Below are 24,212 nucleotides of genomic sequence, written 5' to 3'. Positions count from 1 at the left end.
GAATGTATGTCGCGTTGTTCAGTATTGGGATGGAGGCAAATTATAGAATTTGTAGAAAAATACTTAATTAAAATGCAAAACTACCACTACCGGAAAAATACGGCATATCTTCTGCTTGTTCTTAAAAGCTGAATAATTCCAAATGAACTCCGTTATTTTGACAGGAAAATACAACAAAAAATATTGTTAACATGTAGCGCGTCGATTTTGTAAGACTCACATGTGCATGTGTGTGGGAGAAACGCGCTCAGCAAAGCGACGGAGTTCTTCACACTCGTGTTCACGGTACGTCAGATGAGCTGATTTGAAATCGTGGAGGGTTGATAGAAGTGTCCGTTCTGCGTACCAGTGCGTAAAGGCCCGGGTATACTTCGGCCGTCCGCGTTCGTGCACCGCCCGCATGACGTAATTTTCGTCACTCGGAGGGCTCGCGGCCGGCCGCACACCCCGTCCGCGCGCAGCCCAAATTTTGTGACCGCGCGGACGGTCCGCGTGCAACAGCGCATGCGCCAGCAGTACAGAAGAGTCCACTAGGTGGCAATAAACACAGTATTGAGCACAGTGTTCAGCCGTCGAAGAAGAGTGTGCAAAGACCGGTTTAAAAACAACACGCTTGGAAAAAAAAGAGAGAATTTTTGATTCTTCAGTGTTTCTTCCAAACTATGTAGCAATGGTGGATGCACTACAGTTCTTCTCCGATCATGCCCAGCGAATGTCCCGTTGATGACAGGACTCAGTGCTGCCCTCCGATGTCTGGTGGAGCATAGACACTTTTTTACTGCGCATGTGTCGAACGCGATCCTCCGCGCGCATCCGTTGTGTAGTATACTTTGAAAGACGCGCGGACAGGGCTGCGCGCGTGACGCGTCCGGGCGCGGTAAGTGAAGTATACCCGGGCCTTAACGGTCCGCTTCAAGCACTGTTTATGAAGGTAAAAAAAGCCCCTGGGGACAGTGGTTCAAAAAGTTTAGTCTAGATCAGAATTATCTGGATTTGGAAATCCAATGTTTTTCTTTCTTCTCACTTGTCTGCCAGTTTTTCTAAGCAAATTTGGATTGGATCACCCTGATCCACACTTTTTTAGATTACCAAATCTGGATTACTAGTGCTCTATGGAGCCCCTAAAGGGACATGGTGACGTGGAAAGAAATTGTTTACTTGACTGTAGGTTACCAAAAGGCTTAATAGGTAGCCTAATAATGTCTACTTCTTATTACTTTACCAGTTAAACTAATCAAGAGCAAAATAAAATGTGTGTGTTACAAATGTTGTATTTTTTGACCAGTTAAAGTTTTATTGCATTTTTGTTCCTGAAATTAAATTTATTTATTTGTTTTGGATCAAAGGTATCCCAATCTTTGCATCATATGAAAATTTTTAACATAAATTAAAAAAAATCACAACTGGGACTTAAAAAATGGCAGTAGTTACAGAAACATCAATTTATGTTGCTTATTTATTCCTAACCAACAATGCTCATTCATACACTTACATGCAGGGTCCACGACTTTCATCAAAGTTTCGTGTGAAGTCATTTTTGGCTTCTGGACAGTCTTTGGAAACTCCGGTGGAACCTCAATTCTACAATGCTGTGAAGTCTGGCCTCGTGGATCTGCTGGGAGCTCAATCTTACTTTGCTTCCAGAGTACTTACACCATACTGCTATACGCTAGGTAGGGATTATGCACCCAGTTTGACTCTAAAAATGTTTTCCACTAACACATTTTTGTGGTTGCGTATATTTTCTTGTTTGTATATCTGCAGACATTGAGATAAAACTAGATGAAGAAGGGTATATCCTGCCTGCCTGTCATTCAAAAGAAGCCCATAAGAGGTAATGCATGTCCTGCTCTTTGCGAGAGAAAAAAAAGCAGGCACTGATGTTTACTGGTCTGTAAGATTGCATGCATATTCTGAGCTCAACATTCATTTGTGTATTATCAGAATTGCTCTCTGTATTGATGGGTCAAAGCGCTTTGCAGCTAATGCAGACAAACTACTAGGCAAGGAAGCCATCAAGCAGCGTCATCTGAAGATTCTGGGATATGAAGTTGTTCAGGTAAAACCAACATGATTTATTTTAATTTACAAGCTGTCTGCTTTACTAAAATGTTAATTTGCTTTCATAAGTTTATTTGCATGTTTCATGAATCATTTAAAATTTTGTCAAAATTTATTTTAATGGAACGGTATGCCCCAAAATGAAACTTCAGTCATTTACCCTAATGCTGTTCTAACCTCATGATTTTCTTTCTTCTATGAAACACAAGATATGTTTGTGATCGAAACTTTACATGCACCTTGGATCATCTGCAAAATGTTAGTCGTTTTAACAAAATAAAAGGGATCATAAAATTGCATGAAGGTGCGAAGGCACCTATTGAAACCATTCCCGTTCCTATTATTATTATTCTTCTTCTGCCATTGAAGTCTATGGCAGCCCATAGAACCGTATGGTAAAAAGTTGTGAAATTTGGCACACTAATAGAGGACAGTCTGAAATGTCTCCATAGCAAATTTGGAGTCTCTAACTCAATCCCTCTAGCGCCACCATCAGTCTAAAATTTGACTTATGTTTATGCTAATAACTTTTGAACCATAAGGGCTAGAAACAAAATTATTTTTACCTCTAATTCCTTGGCTCAACACTATTCGATGTACATCCTATCACGTCATTTTCCGTCATAAAAATTTTCCCGCCATTTTCAATAAACCGAAAAACCTACTTTTGCGAAATCGTCCTAGACGGTTCATCCGATTTGCACGAAAATTTAACCAGATCATCTTCAGACGATGCTGACAAAAAATCTTGCAAATCAAGTTTATTCGTCTAAACGTTTTTGATAAACGCGCAAACAAATTTTACGTAGCGGTTGCAAAAACACACTTAAGGCAATATCTCCGCAACGCTTTATAGTATTCAAACCAAACTTGGAACATGTCATCACAAGCATGACCTGAGGCAACTTGCAGCGTTTCGGCGCAGCGCCACTTACTGGTTCGGAGATACAAAAAAAGGCTGTTTTTGCTTATAACTTTTGAACCGTTTGTCCAAAAATCATTAAAGTGGTCTCGTTAGATTCGGGACGGCATGCCGAGTCGTCTGATATGAACGGATTGTTACGAAAGTCGGTATGGGTCATCAACACAATGCCCTAAATGAGCCCAAGAAGTTTCGAAACAGCGCCACCTAGTGGATTTTTTTTCAAACGCTTATAACTTTGGGTGAACTTGACTTATTTTCATGGGAGTAACTTTTTTTGTCTCCTGAATCCTCGCTGAGTCCAACGATACCAGACTTGCTAGGTTTCGGCGTATGGTTTGTGCAGCGTTGTAATTTAGCGATTTAAAAACATTAGCTGATACCTTCGAAACCGCTAATCCGATCGAGACGAAACCAGCGTCAGAAGTTTGGAAACATAGGTCGATATTAACTTTTTTAATGCCCAAAAGTCAAAATATTGATAGTAAGGGGGTGTAAAATCCAATCAAAGTCAGGTGTCAGTAATTTTTCATGTGTTTTTTCATATAAATGTCTATAACTCCAAAACGAAACAAGATATTTTCACCAAAATTGACACAGAAATGTATGGGCTCACTCCGAGGACACATAAAAAAAATGGTAGGATTGTGCCACTTGGTGGCGCTATAATAGAACAAAACATGAAATTCCCATGGACTACAATGCAGTATTATGATATAAAATGCTATGCTTTACAAATGAATTACGAGTATCATTACGAAACTTGGTATGTGCCATCAGCACCATGCCTTTAAGCTACTTAAAAGGTTTCAAAACAGCACCGCCATGTGGTCCATGCTTATAATGAAAAGGCATCTTGAGGCTATATCTCTGCAATGACATATTGACACTATATTGACACCCTGCTTTGATATATTGACACCAAGCTTCGCATGTGTCATTGTTCCATTATTCTGACCACACCATATCAATTTCGTAACTGTGCCACCTATTGGTTGAAAGTGATAAATCATTAAATCATTATTATTGACTATATTTATCATTTTACAGCTATTTTGCCTAAAATCACCTTAATAGGTCTTTAATTGCTCATTGCTGCATTTGATCTGACACTGCCAGCCATTTTGGCATGTCTTGTCTTCTTCTTTGCGCTTGGCCCCGATAATGGCTGCTTGTTAGGGGCCAAGCACCGAAGGTGCGAAGGCACCTATTGAAACCGTTCCCGTTCCTATTATTATTATTATTATTATTATTATTCCATTTCTTCCGCCATTGAAGTCTATGGCAGCCCATAGAACCGTATGGTAAAAAGTTGTGAAATTTGGCACACTCATAGAGGACAGTCTGAAAAGTCACCATAGCAAATTTGGAGTCTCTAACTCAATCCCTCTAGCGCCACCATCAATCCAAAATTTGACTCATGTTTATGCTAATAACTTTTGAACCATAAGGACTAGAGAAACATTTTTTTCCTCTGATTCCTTGGCTCAAGCCAATTCGATTGGACCCTATGACGTCATTTTCCGTCATGAAAATTTTCCGGCAATTTTAAATTTTTCCCGAAAAACCTACTTTTGCGAACTCGTCCTAGTTGATCCGATTTGCACGAAAATTTGACCAGATCATCTTCATACCATGCTGACAAAACATCTTGTCATTGTCATTTGGGTGAGCTTGACTTATTTTCATGGGAGTAACTTTTTTTTTGTCTCCTGAATCCTCGCCGCGTCCAACAATACCAGACTTGCTAGGTTCCGGCATATGGTTTGTGCAGTGTTGTATTTTAGCGCTTTAAAAACATTAGCTGATATCTTCGAAACCGTTAGTCCGATCGAGACGAAACCAGCGTCAGAAGTTTGGAAACATAGGTCCATATTAACTTTTTTAATGCCCAAAAGTCAAAATATTGATAGTAAGGGGGTGTAAAATCCAATCAAAGTCAGGTGTCAGTAATTTTTCATGTGTTTTTTCATATAAATGTCTATAACTCCAAAACGAAACAAGATATTTTCACCAAAATTGACACAGAAATGTATGGGCTCACTCCGAGGACACATAAAAAAAATGGTAGGATTGTGCCACTTGGTGGCGCTATAATAGAACAAAACATGAAATTCCCATGGACTACAATGCAGTATTATGATATAAAATGCTATGCTTTACAAATGAATTACGAGTATCATTACGAAACTTGGTATGTGCCATCAGCACCATGCCTTTAAGCTACTTAAAAGGTTTCAAAACAGCACCGCCATGTGGTCCATGCTTATAATGAAAAGGCATCTTGAGGCTATATCTCTGCAATGACATATTGACACTATATTGACACCCTGCTTTGATATATTGACACCAAGCTTCGCATGTGTCATTGTTCCATTATTCTGACCACACCATATCAATTTCGTAACTGTGCCACCTATTGGTTGAAAGTGATAAATCATTAAATCATTATTATTGACTATATTTATCATTTTACAGCTATTTTGCCTAAAATCACCTTAATAGGTCTTTAATTGCTCATTGCTGCATTTGATCTGACACTGCCAGCCATTTTGGCATGTCTTGTCTTCTTCTTTGCGCTTGGCCCCGATAATGGCTGCTTGTTAGGGGCCAAGCACCGAAGGTGCGAAGGCACCTATTGAAACCGTTCCCGTTCCTATTATTATTATTATTATTATTATTATTATTCCATTTCTTCCGCCATTGAAGTCTATGGCAGCCCATAGAACCGTATGGTAAAAAGTTGTGAAATTTGGCACACTCATAGAGGACGGTCTGAAAAGTCACCATAGCAAATTTGGAGTCTCTAACTCAATCCCTCTAGCGCCACCATCAATCCAAAATTTGACTCATGTTTATGCTAATAACTTTTGAACCATAAGGACTAGAGAAACATTTTTTTCCTCTGATTCCTTGGCTCAAGCCAATTCGATTGGACCCTATGACGTCATTTTCCGTCATGAAAATTTTCCCGCCATTTTTAATTTTTCCCGAAAAACCTACTTTTGCGAACTCGTCCTAGTTGATCCGATTTGCACGAAAATTTGACCAGATCATCTTCATACCATGCTGACAAAACATCTTGTCATTGTCATTTGGGTGAGCTTGACTTATTTTCATGGGAGTAACTTTTTTTTTGTCTCCTGAATCCTCGCCGCGTCCAACAATACCAGACTTGCTAGGTTCCGGCATATGGTTTGTGCAGTGTTGTATTTTAGCGCTTTAAAAACATTAGCTGATATCTTCGAAACCGGTAGTCCGATCGAGACGAAACCAGCGTCAGAAGTTCGGAAACATAGGTCGATGGCTAAATGGTAATACCCAAATGTCAAAATATTGATAGTAAGGGGGTGTAAAATCCAATCAAAGTCAGGTGTCAGTCATTTTTCATGTGTTTTTCCATATAAATGTCTATAACTCCAAAACGAAACAATATATTTTCACCAAAATTGACACAGACATGAATGGGCTTACTCCGAGGACACATAAAAAAATGGTAGGATTGTGCCACTTGGTGGCGCTATAATAGAACGAAACATGAAATCCCCATAGACTACAATGCATTTTTAAGCCTTTTTGCCTAAAATTATCTTAAAATGCCTTTAATAGCTCATCGTTGCAGTTGGTCTAACCCTCCCAGCCATGTTGGCATGTCTTCTTATTTGTGCTTGGCCAAGTTATGGATTTTGCATCAATAGATGAAACCGTTTTTGTGTACCACAGCGACGAAGTTGAGGCATGATGCCAAAATGACTCTTGAGGCTGTATCTCTGCAATGCTTTGACATATTGGCATCAAACTTTGCATGTGTCATTGTTCCCTTATTCTGACCCCACCACATCAATTTCTTAACTGTGCCACCTATTGGTCAAAAGAGATAACCCATAAAATTATATTATTAGTGACTCTATATATGATATTTCAGCCATTTTGCCTAATCTTCTTAAACTGTATAATTGTTCATTGTTGCAGTTGGTCTGACACTCAGACTAAAATGCATTTTTCAGCCTTTTGCCTAAAATCATCTTAACAAATAACAAGATTATTTGCTCATTGCTGCAGTTGATCTGACACTGTCAGCCATTTTGGCATGTCTTGTCTTTGCGCTTGGCGCGGGTATTGCTGCTTGCAGCTATATTTTTATTTATTTTTTATTTAGTGCTACCTTGAAAAAAGCTTTCACACATTACTTTTACACATGATTTTCATTACCTGGATAATCTTGCACATTGAAAACTTGGTTTTCTAGGATCTTCTGCATATTTGAACCCTTACCAGCAAAGACTATATGATTTTTAGATCCATCTTTTCATGCTTAGGACAGTTTCAAAAGGGCACAAACATTTATTGATGCATACTTTTTTGATGGGTAATTTTTATTTTTTTATTTTTTTTGGTTCCATTTTTAATTTAGTACTGCTCTTCAGAAGCTGAATATATTTACGTGTTTCCCAAAAGACAAAATGATGCCTGCTTGAGCATCAGTGAAAATTTGCACCTTTTGTAATTGCCATGTATGAGTCCCTCAATTGTTCTCATTGTGAAAATACAGCTACTGTTAAATAGGGTTCAGGTATGCCGAAAAAAACTAAGAATGTGCAGGACCTGGAGGCTTTCTACAGGACAAACTAGTGACTCATGAACAACTATCACAAAACATCATTATCGTGGATCATCCAGGTATGGATACAATTAAGCATTTGTAAACAGGATCAGTGGTGTAAATTCAATCATTTCTTTTTGGACTATATGTAAACTTCTAGAGGTTCTGTGAAATTGCTTATTTAAATGAGTACAAAAAAATGATATTTTATTGATACTTCTTATTTTGTTAACATTTTGCAGATTCTGCAAGGTGTATGTAAACTTACAAATGTACAGGGGTTGGACATTGAAACTGAAACACCTGGTTTTAGACCACAATAATTATTAGTATGGTGTAGGGCCTCCTTTTTAAATAAATACAGCATCAGTTCATCTTGGGAAAGACAGATACAAGTCCTGCACTGTGGCCAGAGAGATTTTGAGCCATTCCTCTTCCAGAACTGGCCAGGTCACTGGAAAAATGTTTTCTGACTTGCTTCTCCAAAATACCCCAAAGTGGCTCAAACATATTTAGATTTGGTGACTCTGCAAGACATGGGAGATGTTCAACTTCACTTTCATGCTCATCAAAACATTCTGTCACAAGTATTGCTGTGTGTATTGGTGCATTATCATGCTGATACATGGCCAAATTTACCCTTCAGGGTACAATGTTAGAACTAGGGATGTCAATTTACACAAATTTACATGATCGATCGTCGTTTAAATTAACGATCAATTAATCGATTAATCGTTAGCCTTAACACTGCATATGCCAACTAGACCCAGTAAATTCACAACGATGTATTACAATATTGTTCTCTTTTTAATGATGTGTAACATGACAGTCCCAATCATAGTCATTAGTTTAATATAAGTTTAGTATAAGTGCATTGCTGTTGGAGCTGCATGCGCTGACGCTGATCACCGGCACGCTTCACTACTGCTTTAATTTTTAACCAGATGCATCCTATGAGATTAAAAAATCAGCTATAGATAGGCCCACACAGAATAAACACAATATTACAACTTGCATTTGCACAAAGCAAAAGGCTGTGAATGCACATGCAAACTTGTAGTCAAGATTAAGGTGTCACTCTAGCTGTAAAATGGTCCCAAAAGAGCTCCGGCGCGCTCGCATCATTAAAGCCCGGGGTATACTTCACTTTCTGCGCACGGACGCGTCACGGGCGCAGCCTGGTCCACGCGTCTTTCAAAGTATACTACACCACGGATGCGCGCGGATGATCGTGATTTTTTTTTCTATGCTCTACCAGAAATCGGAGGGCGGACTTCTGGTATGGCCATGAGGGAGTGAGGTGCGAGGAAGAAGGGCTCCCGATCCACATTGAAAAATTACACCTGTGACATGCCATATAGCGTCAGTCATTATTGATACTTGTGATTAGAACATCGCAGGACGAAATATGAGCAACTCTAAGCAGAAGCAAACCCAACCTTCAGCTCCACCAACCACGAGAGCTACTGCTAGCATAGCTGGTAAGCTGTCTGCCATGGCCGCTAACGTTACTTCCAATCTTGAAAAACAAGCCATAACGGAAACTTGTGAATCTGTCTCCATGGCCCAATTGATTTCTGAACTATCAAAGCAGCGCAAATACAAGGGGAATCCCATCAGAATCTACCCAGATCTCAGCGCCAACCTGTCACCGGAGGAGGCGAAGCAGTTCTACGATCAACGTATCAATGTTTAGGATTGCCTGGAATTTTCTATGCTCAAGGATTGACTCTTGAATGAAGGACGCCTATTAATCTTTTTTTATTTTTTGGAAGGACCACTTGAAAAAGGGATAAATACTTTCCGACCATTTCTTTTGTTTACTTTATTTACTCTTCTTATAATTTTTACCATTCCTGTGTCTTCGCGAATGGTTTGTTCTAAACGGAACTCAGGAAACCGATAGCAATGCAATCTGGACTGATACTCCATTGAGTAAAGACTTTATACACAAAGGTGCTCTGACGCATTAGAATGCTTCATAGGGTTGGGATGCCCTTGGACCAGAATGGCTCTAAGTAAGTGCAGGGATTACTGGGGGTTTGTTAAAGGGGGCCTGCAATTTGTCTCCGTTCTTGAGGCAAATATAGGAAAAGTCAAGTTCATCAGGGTTGGGATGGTAACCGCCAAATGTTTAGCGGTCTGTTTGTTTGTTGTTGTTTTTTTTGTTTGTTTGTTTTTTCCCTCTTCTTCTCTGTGGTCTTACTCTTTATAATCTAATGTAGGGCTGCACGATTAATCGAAAAAAAATCACGATCTCGATTCAAACATAAATGCGATCTCATTTCTTAATGTTGGCGATTCACTTCCGTGTATTTCCCTCAGATCATTCTGCGTTCACGCGTTATTGGTCACACCAGAGCTTGTCACACTCACACAATAACAAAACACTAACCAATCAATCATAAATCTCCACTTCTCTCCTCTCCCTCATTGGCCATGTTACTGACGTGTTACAAGACTGCAGAGCAGACCTAAACAGAGTCAGATTTGTAGCGGTAAGAGGTAAAAATTAACCGCAAACTGTGCACGCGCGCACGGCAGAGAGGGAGAGAGAGCGAGAGACCTTGCATGTGTGTGTGCTGGTGTGCACCTAATGAAGCGCATGTAAGACGGAGAGCATCCTGATTGGCTTGTTTCGGTAAGTCAACCAATCAATTGTCAGTGTGGGCGGGCTTTAATCTCTTCTTCCGAACCGAAATCAGTTCAGTGTATCTAGAAACTGGAGCGCCATGGCAGAGGGAGAGTGCCCCAAAAAACGAAAGTATAAAGTATAAACATAATGACAATCTTGCACGCTGTACAGTTTGATGTACAATGACTTTTTTCAGGTTGGGATGTCTGTAACACTGTCTTGGTACATTAAGCCACGTTAAGCGTTTTCTTATAAAAAAAAAATTATTTATAGTTTTCTTTTCATTTTTTACAAAAACGCAAAAACAAAATGAAACAACGAAATAAGACAACAAAAACCCTCTCTCCACAAGGCAAGATATTAAATAATCATAAAAATAGAAATAAACAGTATTAAGCATATATTTACATCTAGTCTGTCTACATTTGTTTCTACATTTTAATTTAATTGTAACTAATTACTTTTATTTAAAATTGATTCATTTTTTTTAAAGTATAAGAAAAAATGAGAATCGTGTAAGAGAATCGTGATCTCAATTCCCATGGAGAAAAATCGTGATTCACATTTTAGCAAGAAACGTGCAGCCCTAATCTAATGGTTGATTAATGTGTGATATAAATAAGACAGGAGGGTCTAGCATTAGATTTACTAGCTGGAATGTTAAAGGTATGAATGGGCCAAATAAAAGAGCTCGTATCTTTGCTCATCTTAAAAAATTGAATACTGAAATTGCATTTCTTCAAGAAACGCATTTACTTGTAACAGATCACATGAGACTCAGAAAACCTTGGGTTGGTCAAATCTTCCACTCCCACTTCAACAGTAAAGCAAGAAGAACAGCGATTTTAATTCATAAGAAAGTACAATTCCATGCTTCTAAATGTGTCTCAGACTCCCAGGGACGTTTTGTTATTGTAACAAGCTCCTTATTCCACACCCTTGTTGCCCTGGTGTATGTTTACGCCCCAAACTGGGATGATGTTAATTTCATTTATAAAATAATCTCACTCTTACCCAACTTAAACTCACACCGTCTAATTTTTGGTGGGGATCTGAATTGTGTTATTAACCCAGTTCTAGATCGTTCGAATCCGAAAACCACGCTTCAGTCTAAAATGTCCCAAGCTCTGTCTACTTTCATGACAGATGGGAGGTTTGGATCCATGGAGATTTTTTTTCCGCAGAAGAAAGAATTCTCTTATTTTTCCCCTGTCCATTCTTCATACTCAAGAATATATTCTTTTTTTATAGATAAGACTCTGCTTCCTTCAGTGGAAAACACCCAGTATTCGGCAATTATAATATCAGATCATGCACCACTGCTTCTAGATTTACATTTTAGCCAGCACTGCACCCAGTGTCCTACTTGGAGATTTAACACTACCCTGTTGGCAGATAAAAACTTTCACAGGCATATATCTACGGCAATAGATAACTTCTTGCTTACAAATGCTTCAGAAACTGTATCACCACAGATTTTATGGGAGACATTTAAAGTTGTCATCAGAGGTGAAATTATATCCTATTCTGTATCCAGAAATAAACTTAAAAATGCAAAAATACAACAATTAATTGATTCAATAGAAAAATTAGATCAACAACTCTCTTCAACCCCTTCTGAAGTACTACTTAAAAAAAGAGTGGAACTTAAAGCACAATACGATCAAATAACAATTGAAAAAACTCAACAAAATTTGCTTTGGTCTAAAGGGAATTTTTATGAACATGGGGAGAAGGTCTGCCATTTACTAGCGCATCATATAAAATGTCAATCAGCTTTCAGGTTAATCCCACAGATCCGTAACCCATCACAGCAGTTGACAGTGGATCCTAAAGAAATTAATGAAACTTTTAAATTATACTATACAAATGTATACACTTCAGAGTCTTCTGGAGACACTTTAGGTATGTCGACCTTTTTGAACGATCTGAATATCCAGATAATTAATTTGGATCAAAAAGAAAGATTAGAACAAGCAATTGATCTGCAAGAGATTTTGGATTCTATTAATGCTATGTAAAACGGCAAAACCCCTGGCCCTGATGGCTATTCTGTGGAATTTTATAAGGCTTTTGCTCCCAAACTAGCTCCGCTCCTCCTTAGAATGTTAAAAAATTCTCTAGATAATGCAAAATTACCACAGTCTCTCACAGAAGCATTTCTTACATACACTTGAATGCAATTCCTACAGACCAATCTCTTTGCTAAACGTTGATGTTAAAGTTCTTGCCAAATTATTAGCCTCTAGAATTGATACTGTTATAACATCAATAGTATCTCCAGATCAGACAGGCTTTATTAGGGGTCGCCACTCATTTACTAACATAAGAAGGCTTCTTAATATTTTGTATTCTCCTGCATCCAGGGTGACCCCAGAGGTGGTGGTATCCCTGGATGCAGAGAAGGCATTTGACAGGGTGGAGTGGAGCTACCTACTTGCAGTATTGAGAAAATTTGGTTTTGGTCCAAAATTTATATCCTGGGTCCTATTGTTGTATTCAAATCCTAAAGTATCCGTTATAACTAACAAAATACGTTCACAATTTTTTCCAATATTGAGGGGCACAAGACAGGGTTGCCCTTTAAGCCCTCTTCTTTTTGCATTAGCGATAGAACCACTTTCCATTATGCAGGGTTCCCGCGGGGTCTTAAAAAGTCTTAATGTCTAAAATTATTATTTTTTAATTTAAGGCCTTAAAACGTCTTAAAAACGGCCAGATTTTCACCCGAGGTCTTAAATTTAATTTAGTTAGATCTTAAAAAAAGTGTTCTCCTCGTTCATTTCCAGAAATGCTGGCTGCAGAAAGTTATTAACGTTACACTGTAGCAAAAAAGTATCGAATCGCGAAAGCGGAGCTCTAGAGTCTTTGCTGCGCCGCCCTCAGAGCGTTCGTTCGGTGTGTTGTAGTTCTTTCTGGGGGTGTTGGTACACGTACTCGGTGATACAACTACAAATCCCGTGATAAATGCAATTACCTGCCCGCAAAATACGTCTACATTTAATAACGTTGTATTTTTCTGGACGGAATGAGGCAGACATGCATTGTTTTATATTATTCTAAACAGTGATAAAGTCTGCACTCAATCAGCGCTGCATACCTTATTATTATGACAATAGTGAAGGCTTGAAGAACTCCAATGCACCAGATCTTGATGCAGTCGTGTTTATTGTCTTCGTTTCATCAGTCAAAGCGTTTCTATCTTCAGTTTATCCTACATCGCTAGCTTCACATTAGGGCTAACGATTACTTCTCTGAGGGAAATGTGGAGTTTCTGTTCGAGGGCGCCCTCTGGCTTCCAGTATGAATGAAAGTTTGGGTAACAAATATGAAAAATAATACTTCTCTCTAAATAAATGTATATGACAACCCATATGTTTTTCTCCAATGTACAGTTTTTCCCCCACAGTGGATGCATAAGAGGCTCATATTTCATATTAAATACATAGACTTTAAGAAATTTATATCACAGATAAAAAGCACATAATTTCTTTATTTTTTTATTTTATTTTTTACAATAAATCTTTAGACCTTTCTAATGATTTTTAGTCATTGGCTGTCTGCATATTAACAGGTAACCCAGCAGGTTTTTTTTGTAAAATAAGTTTTCTGTAAAATATAAATGTTATTTTATTAGTATTATTATTATATTGTTATATTTTTTCTTAAATACTCTATTTTTAATTTTTTAATAATTAAAATGTTATTGTAATTGTAATATTTCTAATTTTGTTAAATATTTGTATTTATTGAATATAATCATTATTATTAGTCTCGTTAATATATAAACATTAATATATAAAATGTTATATGCATTCACTTTTCATTTGTAAAAAAATATTTGCATTTTAACCAGAATAATCGCAATTAGATATCTTCCCCAAATCGTGCATCCCTAGTTTATCCTATCTCCCTAGTGCATCCACTGTTCAATCTCTATTAGGCTATTAATATGCTGTTTTGTAATCTATTCTATTTGAGGGCAAGTTTGTTTTAGCCTATTTTCATTTTGGGCCTAAGGTTTTGGGCATTTGGCACGTTGTTGGCTGTGGAGGGTTACTAATGTCACTGCTTTTTTATTATTTCTTTGATTTAAATAATTTTGGTAATGCGTCGTATAGGTCTTAAATTTCAATCTTTATGGTCTTAAAATGTCTTAAAAAGGTCTTAAATTTGACTTTCTGAAACCTGCAAGAACCCTGATTATGCTTAAATCCTTGCAGTCTATACAGGGCATTGATCGAATGGGCATGGAACATAGGGTTTCTTTATATGCGGATGATCTGTTGTTATACATTTCTAATCCAGTTGAAAACATCCCAAAAATACTGCAGAAGCTATCTGATTTTGGAAGCTTTTCAGGATACAAACTAAACTTTTCTAAAAGTGAATGTTTCCCAATTAATCTTGCTTTACAAATTAATGCAGCGTCCCTCCCATTCCACATTTCTCGATTTTAAGGATGCACCGAATATTCGGCCGCCGAAAATGGCCCAAAAGTGCATTTTCGGTTTTCGGCCGAAAGACTTTTATCACCGAAACAACACTGCCGAAATGTTGTGATGACGCAAACAGAAACCGCGACCTGCACGTGCTTGTCTGAAGCAACATGTCTGCGGTGTGGACGTATTTCAGTATATCTGAGAAACACCCACGTCTGCTCCATGCACAAGCACTGACAGCGAGAGCTATCTAATTACACCACATATGATGCGTGACAGTAAGTTATAAAGTATCCTCAACACACCTTTGATGTTCATTCATGTTTATTCTTAAGGAATAGATGATCGATCGCGCTCACAGATGATCGCGTTCACGCGCGCGCGCCGCCGCTTGAACTGTGGTGTGATCACTGATGCCACATTAAAGAGCGTTAAAACGGCATTTATCATTTGAATTTCGTGATACATGTTGATCGATGTTGGTGTGGGAACTGACAGCGAGAGCTGTTCAGTGCAGCAGCTCCTGTTCTCGATGAGAAGAGGACCAGACTTCACTGTGAAACCGAACGGTTTCCGAATGCAATCTTTAACAGTGGGCATGTTTTAAGCGCGGAACACACTTCGATCCGAGTTCCCACACCAACATCGATCAACATGTATCACGAAATTCAAACGATAAATGCCGTTTTGACGCTCTTTAATGTGACATCAGTGATCACATCACCGTTCAAGCGGCGGCACGCGCGTGAACGCGATCATCTGTGAGCGCGATCGATCATCTCTTCCTTAAGAAGAAACATGAATTAACATCTAAGGTGTGTTGAGGATACATTACAACTTACTGTCAGGAATCATATGTGGTGTAATCGCTCAATCAGTGGCGAAAAGACGTCAATATAACTGCTTGTAAACAAAACAATGTCATGTAACTTTAGCATCACATTTACCTCAGGCAGTCCTTCAGTGTCTACAGAATTGTATTCACTAGAGAAATCAACTCTTCACTAAATATATGACCTATATTAGCCGTTATATTCATTATATTCCACTTAACCTGTTAATGATATCTTGATTATTTCATGTATGTTTAAATAAACTTGTCATGAAAATGACAGACACTGTGTATAAATGATTATATTTCAACAATTTTGTAAAACTGCTGTACCGAACCCGTACCGAACCGTCAGTTTTGTGTACCGTTACACCCCTATTCTACAGTTAACATATGGGCTATGGCTTTTTGATACACTATTATGTTGAAGGCCTACAGAGAAAATAGTTGTATCTTTAAGCAGTTGCACTTGTTCTGAATGCACTTTCTTGTAAAAGTCCTACAGAGAAAAAATTAAAATGCACTAGACCTAAATGCACTTTGTTTTTATGAGAGAACATTTAATTTTAAAACCTTTCTGTAGGCCTGTACAATATTATTTAATGTAAAAATGAGTGTGGTCAAGTTAACATTTTAGTTTGAATTTTATTTTATACTGTGCATTGTTGCAATGTGCTAAATAAATATTGGCATAATTTGTAATTGATTTATTCTTTGAAACTTTAATATTAATTTATGCAATTGCAATGCCTTGATTTTAGTAAAGTTAGTACACAGTCATAGCCATAAATGCAATGGTACTAATAATTGGCATAATTTCTTTCGGTGTTTCGGTTTTCGGTTTCAGCCAAGAATTTTCATTTCAGTGCATCCCTACTCGATCTGGCTTTAAATATTTGGGAATTCATATTACCCGCACCTTCGCAGGTTTATATGCAAATAACTTTTTGCCACTTATAAGTAAAATTAAGTCTGATCTTCAAAGATGGAACGCATTACACTTATCTTTAGCAGGTAGAGTAAATTGTGTAAAAATGAACATTTTACCTAGATTCTTATACTCATTTCAATCGCTTCCAGTTTTTCTCCCCAAAAAATTGTTCCACTCAGTAAATAAACCCATATTATCTTTTTTGTGGGGGGGGAAGAGTCCTAGAATTCGTAAAGAGCTTCTTGAAAGACATTAGCCTGACGTCGTCATACTCAATTCTAGTCAGAATATGAGTCTGATACTGCTCCGTTGGGCTGTGATTATGGGGCGTGTTTCAACCGAACCAGGAAAGACCTCAATTGGATAGACCTACAACCAATCAGAGCAACGGAGCGACGCATAACATTAGTTATCAAATGTCAATAGAACTCAACTGCACTGTGTTGCCATGTCCGCGGGTTGAAGCGACCCCAATTATGTGATATACAGACCCAGGAATGCGATTTTTAGCTGCCAGCCATGCCAAAATAACACATATTTTACCCCCCAAATGCCTTTTTTCCCGGAGAACCCCCCCTGGAAAGCTATCGGGCTTGTTTTTGGCTAGTTTTGAGGAACGTTAGCAATTGGGCGGGTTTTGTTGTAAAAACTTGGCAACCCTGTAACCTGCACGCACGCTGGAATAATGCTGCCTTCACGTGCTCTCGGAATTATCGTAAATACGAGTTTCCTGGGTAAACATTGCACATGAACGCCCTCACATTTTGAAACTTGAATGCAATGCGCTCGTAATCACGACTTCAGAAGTCAGAATCATCACATTTCCGATAGCACGTGAAGGCAGCATAAGTAGCCTAACGTTAGAAGAAAAATATGAGTGTAAACGATCTTTGCAAAAAAAAAAAAGGATACACAGAGTTTACTTACCAACACGATCATCATTTCTGAGAGAAATAGTAAAGGTGAATGCATATACGAACAAGTTCTCCGTTTAGGATTAGAACAAACTCAACCCAAGCGCCTTTGATGACGTAGATGATTACGTTACTGTTGATCATCTGTCCATCATCGTCTAAAGCCCGCCCTGACAATTTCATTGGCCCGAACAGTTTCTGTTCGGGCATAATTACTTCTCTACCGATCAAGTCCAGACCGAACTGCCCGAGTATAAATGTTGTGGGCGGGGCTAAGTTCGGCTGGCATCCAGGCTAGAAAGACATAAGTCCCATGGAGGATTAGCTCTTCCTAATTTTATGGGCTACTACTGGGCCGCAAATCTTCAAAAAATTATTTGCTGGTATACTTTTCCTGAGGCCGATTGGTGTAAGGCGGAGGCAAATACTTGTATCTCTACATCGCTTTCTGCTCTAATAACAATGAGGCTACCTTTTTCTCCCTCTAAATACTCCTCAAGCCCAGTTGTACGTTCAACGCTCAAAATATGGTCACAGTTTAGACAAAGACATAAACTCAGTAACTTTTGTATGCTAAGCCCAATTTGTAATAATCATTTGTTTCTTTCTGTAAAAATAGATTTTACATATGCAAATTGGCAGAGGATAGGCTTGGCCAAGTGTAGTGATTTTTATATAAACAACACATTTGCCAGTTTTAAGGACCTCTCAGAGAAATTTAAATTGTCACAGTCTAACCTATTTCGTTACTTTCAAGTCCGGCATTTTATTCAATCTCAGAGCTCAACTTTTCCTGACTTGCCACCTACTTCACTACTGGAGACAATCTTACAGTCTCCTATTGTTCTTAAAGGTCAAATCGCATTAATATATAAGATAGTGATGTCCCCAAATAATGACTTAATTGACAGAATTAGAGGTGAGTGGGTAAAGGACATTGGAGGTGTCGAGGTGAAATATCAGACGAAATTTGGGATGAAGCTCTGATTAGAGTAAATAAATCAACCTCTTGTGCATGCCTCAGTCTTATACAACTTAGTCCTCCATCGTGCCTACTACACAAAACATAGACTTTCAAAAATTTACCCTAATGTTGATGATTTATGTGATCGATGCAAAGGTGACAAAGTAGGCTTTTTTTCATATGTTTTGGGCTTGTCAAAAGAGTGACCATTGGATGTTTATATTCAAGACACTAAATGAGGCCTTTAACTTGGATATAAAACCCAGTCTTGAATCTGCTATTTTCAGAGTACCAGAACATGGAGTAGCATTGACAAATAAAGTTAAAAATGTTATTGCTTTTGCCACCCTATTAGCTAGGAGAAGAATATTATTGGAGTGGAAGTCAGCAAACCCACCTAAATCCTCAATGTGGATATGTGATCTGATATCATATTTAAAACTAGAGAAAATTAAATACCTAATGAAAGGATCGGTCCAAAACTTTTATAACACTTGGCAACCCATGATTACATATTTTGAGAAGATGAAAAATCTCCCACTTAATTGATTATTGTAACTAATCTTGTGAAAAGTGATTGGTTCAAACTCATTTTCGTTTTGTTTTATAATTATGTAAAGACCACAGATATGTCAGATATTATTTATTTTATTTAATTATTTATTTTATTTATTTTTATTTTATTATTATTATTATTTCTTCAATGACACTTGACAATTATAAATAATATAAATGTATTATTATTTACTTATTTATAGTTGTTATTATTTTATTACTATTGTTGTTTGTATATTTTATGTATGTTAAGTTTCTTGGCGCGAAGGGCAGTTGCGGGGGTAAAGGAAAGAAAAATGTAAAACTGTAATTGTACGAAACCTTCTGTTAATGCTTTGAAAAAATTTATAAATAAATATATTTAAAAAAAAAAAAAGAAATCGGAGGGCAGCACTGAGTCCTGTCATCAATGGGACATTCGCTGGGCATGATCTGAGAAGAGTTAGTGCATCCACCATTGCAACATAGTTTGGAAGAAACACTGAAAAATAAAAAAAAATCTCTTTTTTTTTCCCAAGCCTGTTGTTTTTAAACCGGTCTTTTCACACTCTTCTTCGATGGCTGAACACTGTGCTCAATACTGTGCGTATTGCCACCTAGTGGACTCTTCTGTACTGCTGGCGCATGCGCTGTTGCATACAGACTGTCCGCGTGGTCTCGAAATTTGGGCTGGTCTCGAAATAGGGCTCGGGCGCTGCGTTGCATTCTGGGACGTGGCGGCCATGTTGATGGCCTCGCGAATGTAAACAATACAGCAAATCGAACGAGGAGAAGCAGAGTTGGGAGAAAGAAAAACTATGTTAAAATCCCGAAAAGGATGTGGAATTTACCGGGATACGTTAAATAGGGAAGCCAGGGACCGGTATATGGACAAAATTGGAACTATTAACGGTTTGGATTCATATGAAATTTGCAGTTCACAAATGGATGGGTTCAGCAGCTGCAGATCATGAAGCCTATGTAACGTTAACCTTTTACCTTGAAGCATTCTGCATCGTTCTGTGTTCTCAGGTTGCACTACTTGCAAATAAACACTGAAAAATATCTGATTGTGTGGCACTTCTTGCTTTTGCACATTATACGGTTATTGCGATTGTGTGACACTTCTTTCTTTTGCACATTATACGGTTATTGCGATTGCGTGACACTTCTTGCTTTTGCACATTATACTGATTTAAGTATATTTATTGTGAAGATTGTGGGTATGGATGCAACAGACACTTATGGCTGTATTTAATGCACATTTATTTCAGCACAACGCTAGGGCTCATGTTTGTCAGAGTAAGTTACAACATACAGACACAATCTTATAGAGGAATGTCATGTCTTCGTCCTTGCTTGGCAACACCATGTGAATCGTTACTTTATCTGACAAAATAGTGTACTTGTTGCGGACGGTTCCAATCACCCTTTACACGTGAATTCGGAGGTGGGCATTTTTTCTTGTGCTCCCCACATCTCTTGCATCCAGCTGACAGCGTCCTTTTGTGAAAGCCGTCGACTCTTTGTTACCTCGGATACTTGGTCTCCGTGGTTGCGCCTCCAAGCAGGAAAGCGGTGGAAAGTTAATCCATTTTCGACGCCAAATTAATCAAATTTAGACACACGGCTGAGAGGGAGTACGTCTATAAACAGTGCGTAGTAGTCCGAGTAGAAGAAAAGGAGACCATCAACATGGCCGCTACGCCAAGTAATGACGTCAGACGCCCGAGCCCTATTTGGGCTGCCCGCGAACGGGATGTGCGGCCTTTATACTCAACACGTCCTCAAGAGCGCGAGGGTGCACGCGGCAAAAATTACATCAACGCGGAGTGGGTGGTCGTGCCCGTTGGGTGCGCAAGACCCCATTTCACCTGGTGGTGTGCAGCGCATTTTTTGTAACAGCGCGCACGACTCCGCATCCGAAGATGAACGAATTCTAGGTAAATCTAGCCGAGCATGACGTCTCATCACACCGGCACCCAGTTTGCACATACAAATTAGGTGCTTATATTTAAAAAATGAGATTACAAAAGCAGAAATAAGCCGTTTTAAATAAAGATCCATGTTAAATAAAATAAAAAAATTCACGAAACTAAATGAAAATGTTTAGTGAAATTAGGAAATATTTAAGAGATCATTAATTTAGTTGAATACATGTGTGCATATATTTTCTCATGTCACATGTAATATCAAGGTTTATTGAGTTTTACACTATTATTTTGTAGTGTGGTTGTTGGTGAAGTGTACTAAGATAAATAGCATCACCTGTGTTAGCCCACTTCTTCTCGACGCTGTTTCCTGATGGTTTATAAAACGATTACTCCGAGACGGCCTCTGTCGTTTCAAAGAATAGCACAACGGCGAGCGCGTCGAGTGTAAACGCCTCGTCCGTTTGGAGAGGAGCGCGCGCAGTCAGCGGAGGTTCGCGCTGCGGAGCCAGGCAAAAGTATAAACAAGGCTTGACTGCGCACGCTCCTTGTCCACTTGGCACTCTGCGATGATGTCATTTTTGCCGCGCGCACCCTAGCGCACTGCGCAGACCCTTTTTACAGCCTATGGTGCATCTTTATTCCTCGTGTCTGATTTACAGTACATGTTTCGCGGTTGAGCAGCACGAACGCGCATGACCCTGATTAATCGATGATCGATAGGTTTGTATTATCGACAATTAATCGATCATCGATTAATCATTAACATCCCTAGTTTGAACCATTAGGTGCACATGGTCCTCCAGAATGGTTCGGTAGTCCTTTGGCAGTGACTCAGCCATCAAGCACAATATGGAATGCCATGATATTGCAGCCCAAACCATCACTGATCCACCCTGTGCTTCACTCTGGGCAACAGCAGTCCGGGTGTTAAGCCCCACAGATGTGGGAAAGACAAAGGTGGACTCATCAGAGAACAATACATATTTAACATTGTCCATAGCCAAATATTTGCACTGTTGAAACTGACATTGCTTTGGCACAAGAACAAAAAAAAAACATTTTGGTGGAAACAGGAGAGTCGAGGTGCGCAAATAATTCTGCAGTGATTTGGTCAGCTGTGGTTTTATGTTTTTGTTTTCTTTTGTTTTTTTGTTTTATATAATCCGTGTTAGTACCTGGACATCCCTTTCCGACTGCTTCCTCATGTTGGATGTGGTTTGTCGTACATGGTGGTATGCCGACATTACCCTGGATACTATAGCTCTCGATACACCACAAAGACTTGCTCCATTATTATTATTCTGTTATCTGGATTTTGATTGGCCACCAGGCTGCGCATATATAGGCATGAAACCTCCAACACCAGTGCTCATTTCATTGTCACACCTGTATTTAGATAATGTCTCTGTTGTTTTTATATCATTAATTGGGATACAAATGATTCAAGCTCTGAACAAGGATAATAAAGGTAGTGTAAAAGTAATCCATACAACTCCAGTGGTTTAACCCAAGTCTTCTGAATTTATATAAATTTATAACAACATCAGGGTGAGTAAAACAAAAATTTGTTTTGGGATAACTATTCCTTTTAACCCTAATCTTTTATTCATAATAGGACTTGCACAGTAAACTTGCACAGTAACTTGTACTAGTTTGGAGTTTGGTTGTAGGTCCTACAGTGGTATTTTTTTTCTGTTTCTAGATTTCATACTACGAGTTTGAGAAACTCAAGAATAAAGAGGAGGTTGTGGAATATCTGCACAAGAAGATCTTTCCTAACAGCTACAGGCTCAGCTGGTGACATCTGGATTACTTAATGCATATTTCAAAAAGCATTGTCCCTTTCAGTAGATGTATTAGGTATATAGAGATTTGTTTTTCAATTTACAGAAACTTTTGTGTACTGATTTGTTTTTGCTGAATGTGAGATTTATATTTACATTCTAATAATAAAAGGAGTGCATAAGATTTTGTCTTATCTTTTCTCACAAAATGAAACATTCGTAACCGAGTCACTCAGCACTTTTCTCTTTGTTCTCACACTGAAATGGTTTAGATTTGTTGCCAGTTTGGAACCACTGGCATAGCAGAATTTCATCAAATAAAATGGTAACCCTTATTAGTTAACACAAGTTAACATGAACTAACCATGAACAATGCCTGTAGCTTTGCTGTTTTTGTAAGGTTATCTTACTGTACATATTTACATTAGTTTATGTAGCTGTTGTATACCTTATCAACATTATTAAACAAAGGCATGTATTAGTGTACACTTGATGATAATGTTCTCAAAAAAAACATTATTATCAAGTGTACACTATTACAACATTAACATAATCGGTTACTCATGTAACCTCGGTTCCCTGAGAGAGGGAACGAGTATTGCGTATGGGAAAAGCTCCTTTTCTCGAGAATATGAAACAAAAACTTTATTCTATAAAGTATCTATGTAAAGCGCAGTGCAGCTGCACAGCAGATAGAATAGCGTGAGCTGCGCACTGATTGGCTGTGCTGCGGCAACTGCAGGAACCTATGGCTAGGCGGCTGAGAGAGCGAACCAATAAGGGTCGCTAGAAAAATCCACCGAAAAAGGTCGCTAGAATTAGCATATTGAGGCTATAAAAGACCGTGTTCAGCCATAGGATTTCAGGTTAAAATCGACTGAAGCGATACCCTGAGAAGCACAAGCACGGCGCATTACGCAATACTCGTTCCCTCTCTCAGGGAATTAAGGTTACGTGAGTAACCGAGTAAGTTCCCTTTCGAGAGGTCTCTCGTATTGCGTATGGGAACCCCATTTAAAACGCTGTGCGTGCTTAACCAACCCAAACTAAGGTCTGAGGAGAACCTGAGGGACGTAAGCTGGGTAACCGTGAGCCCCAGAAAGGCCAACAAAAGTGTGCCTCATATAAGGGCATAATGTACTATATATAGGCTGGATAGTTACTATAATTGTATGGCCCGATTCTATGACCAGACATAGTTGGGCCTTATAGTTATGTAGTATAAACACATGCTTGTGAACACAGTTGTATAACGGGAAGACCGGAAGAACATTGGGCCTTAATTAATAATAAATGGCAATACGTATTAAATGGAGAGAATAGCGGGGACTTCCAGTTTATAAAATCTGATAAAAGTGGACGGATAGGCCCAGCCTGCCACCGCACAGATATCTTCCAAAGGAATGCCACATGACCATGCCCACGACGAGGCCATGCCTCTGGTGGAATGGGCTTATAAGTCTAAAGGTCTCATTTGCCCTATAGACATTAAAGCCAGTGAGATAGCGTCTACTATCCAATGTGACAGTCTCTGCTTCGTGACAGCGCAAACTTTAGTGCGGCCACTGAAGCACACGAAGAGCTGTTCCGACAGCCTGGAAGGGGTGGAACGCTCTAGATATAGTCTCAGTGCTCTAACTGGGCAAAGCAGATTTG

General features: G+C 38.7%; 1 protein-coding gene across 3 annotated transcripts in view; it reads left to right on the top strand.

Moving 5' to 3' along the window:
* fastkd3 (FAST kinase domains 3) overlaps positions 1–22,740 on the top strand; it is a 58,327-nt gene extending 35,587 nt beyond the window's left edge. For all 3 annotated transcript variants that reach the window (XM_079810956.1, XM_079810955.1, XM_079810957.1), the window contains exons 5-8: positions 1,499–1,673; positions 1,765–1,834; positions 1,945–2,059; positions 22,475–22,740. In XM_079810956.1, coding sequence (XP_079667082.1) covers positions 1,499–1,673; positions 1,765–1,834; positions 1,945–2,059; positions 22,475–22,573 — 459 coding nt within the window. In that variant the 3' untranslated portion in view covers positions 22,574–22,740. The remainder of the gene's footprint in view (positions 1–1,498; positions 1,674–1,764; positions 1,835–1,944; positions 2,060–22,474) is intronic.
* The last annotated feature ends 1,472 nt before the right edge of the window (positions 22,741–24,212 follow it).

Source organism: Gobio gobio (genome assembly GCF_949357685.1).
Source record: "Gobio gobio genome assembly, chromosome: 2".
In the NCBI taxonomy this organism is placed as follows: domain Eukaryota; kingdom Metazoa; phylum Chordata; class Actinopteri; order Cypriniformes; family Gobionidae; genus Gobio; species Gobio gobio.
This window is presented reverse-complemented; position numbering and strand designations above follow the sequence as displayed.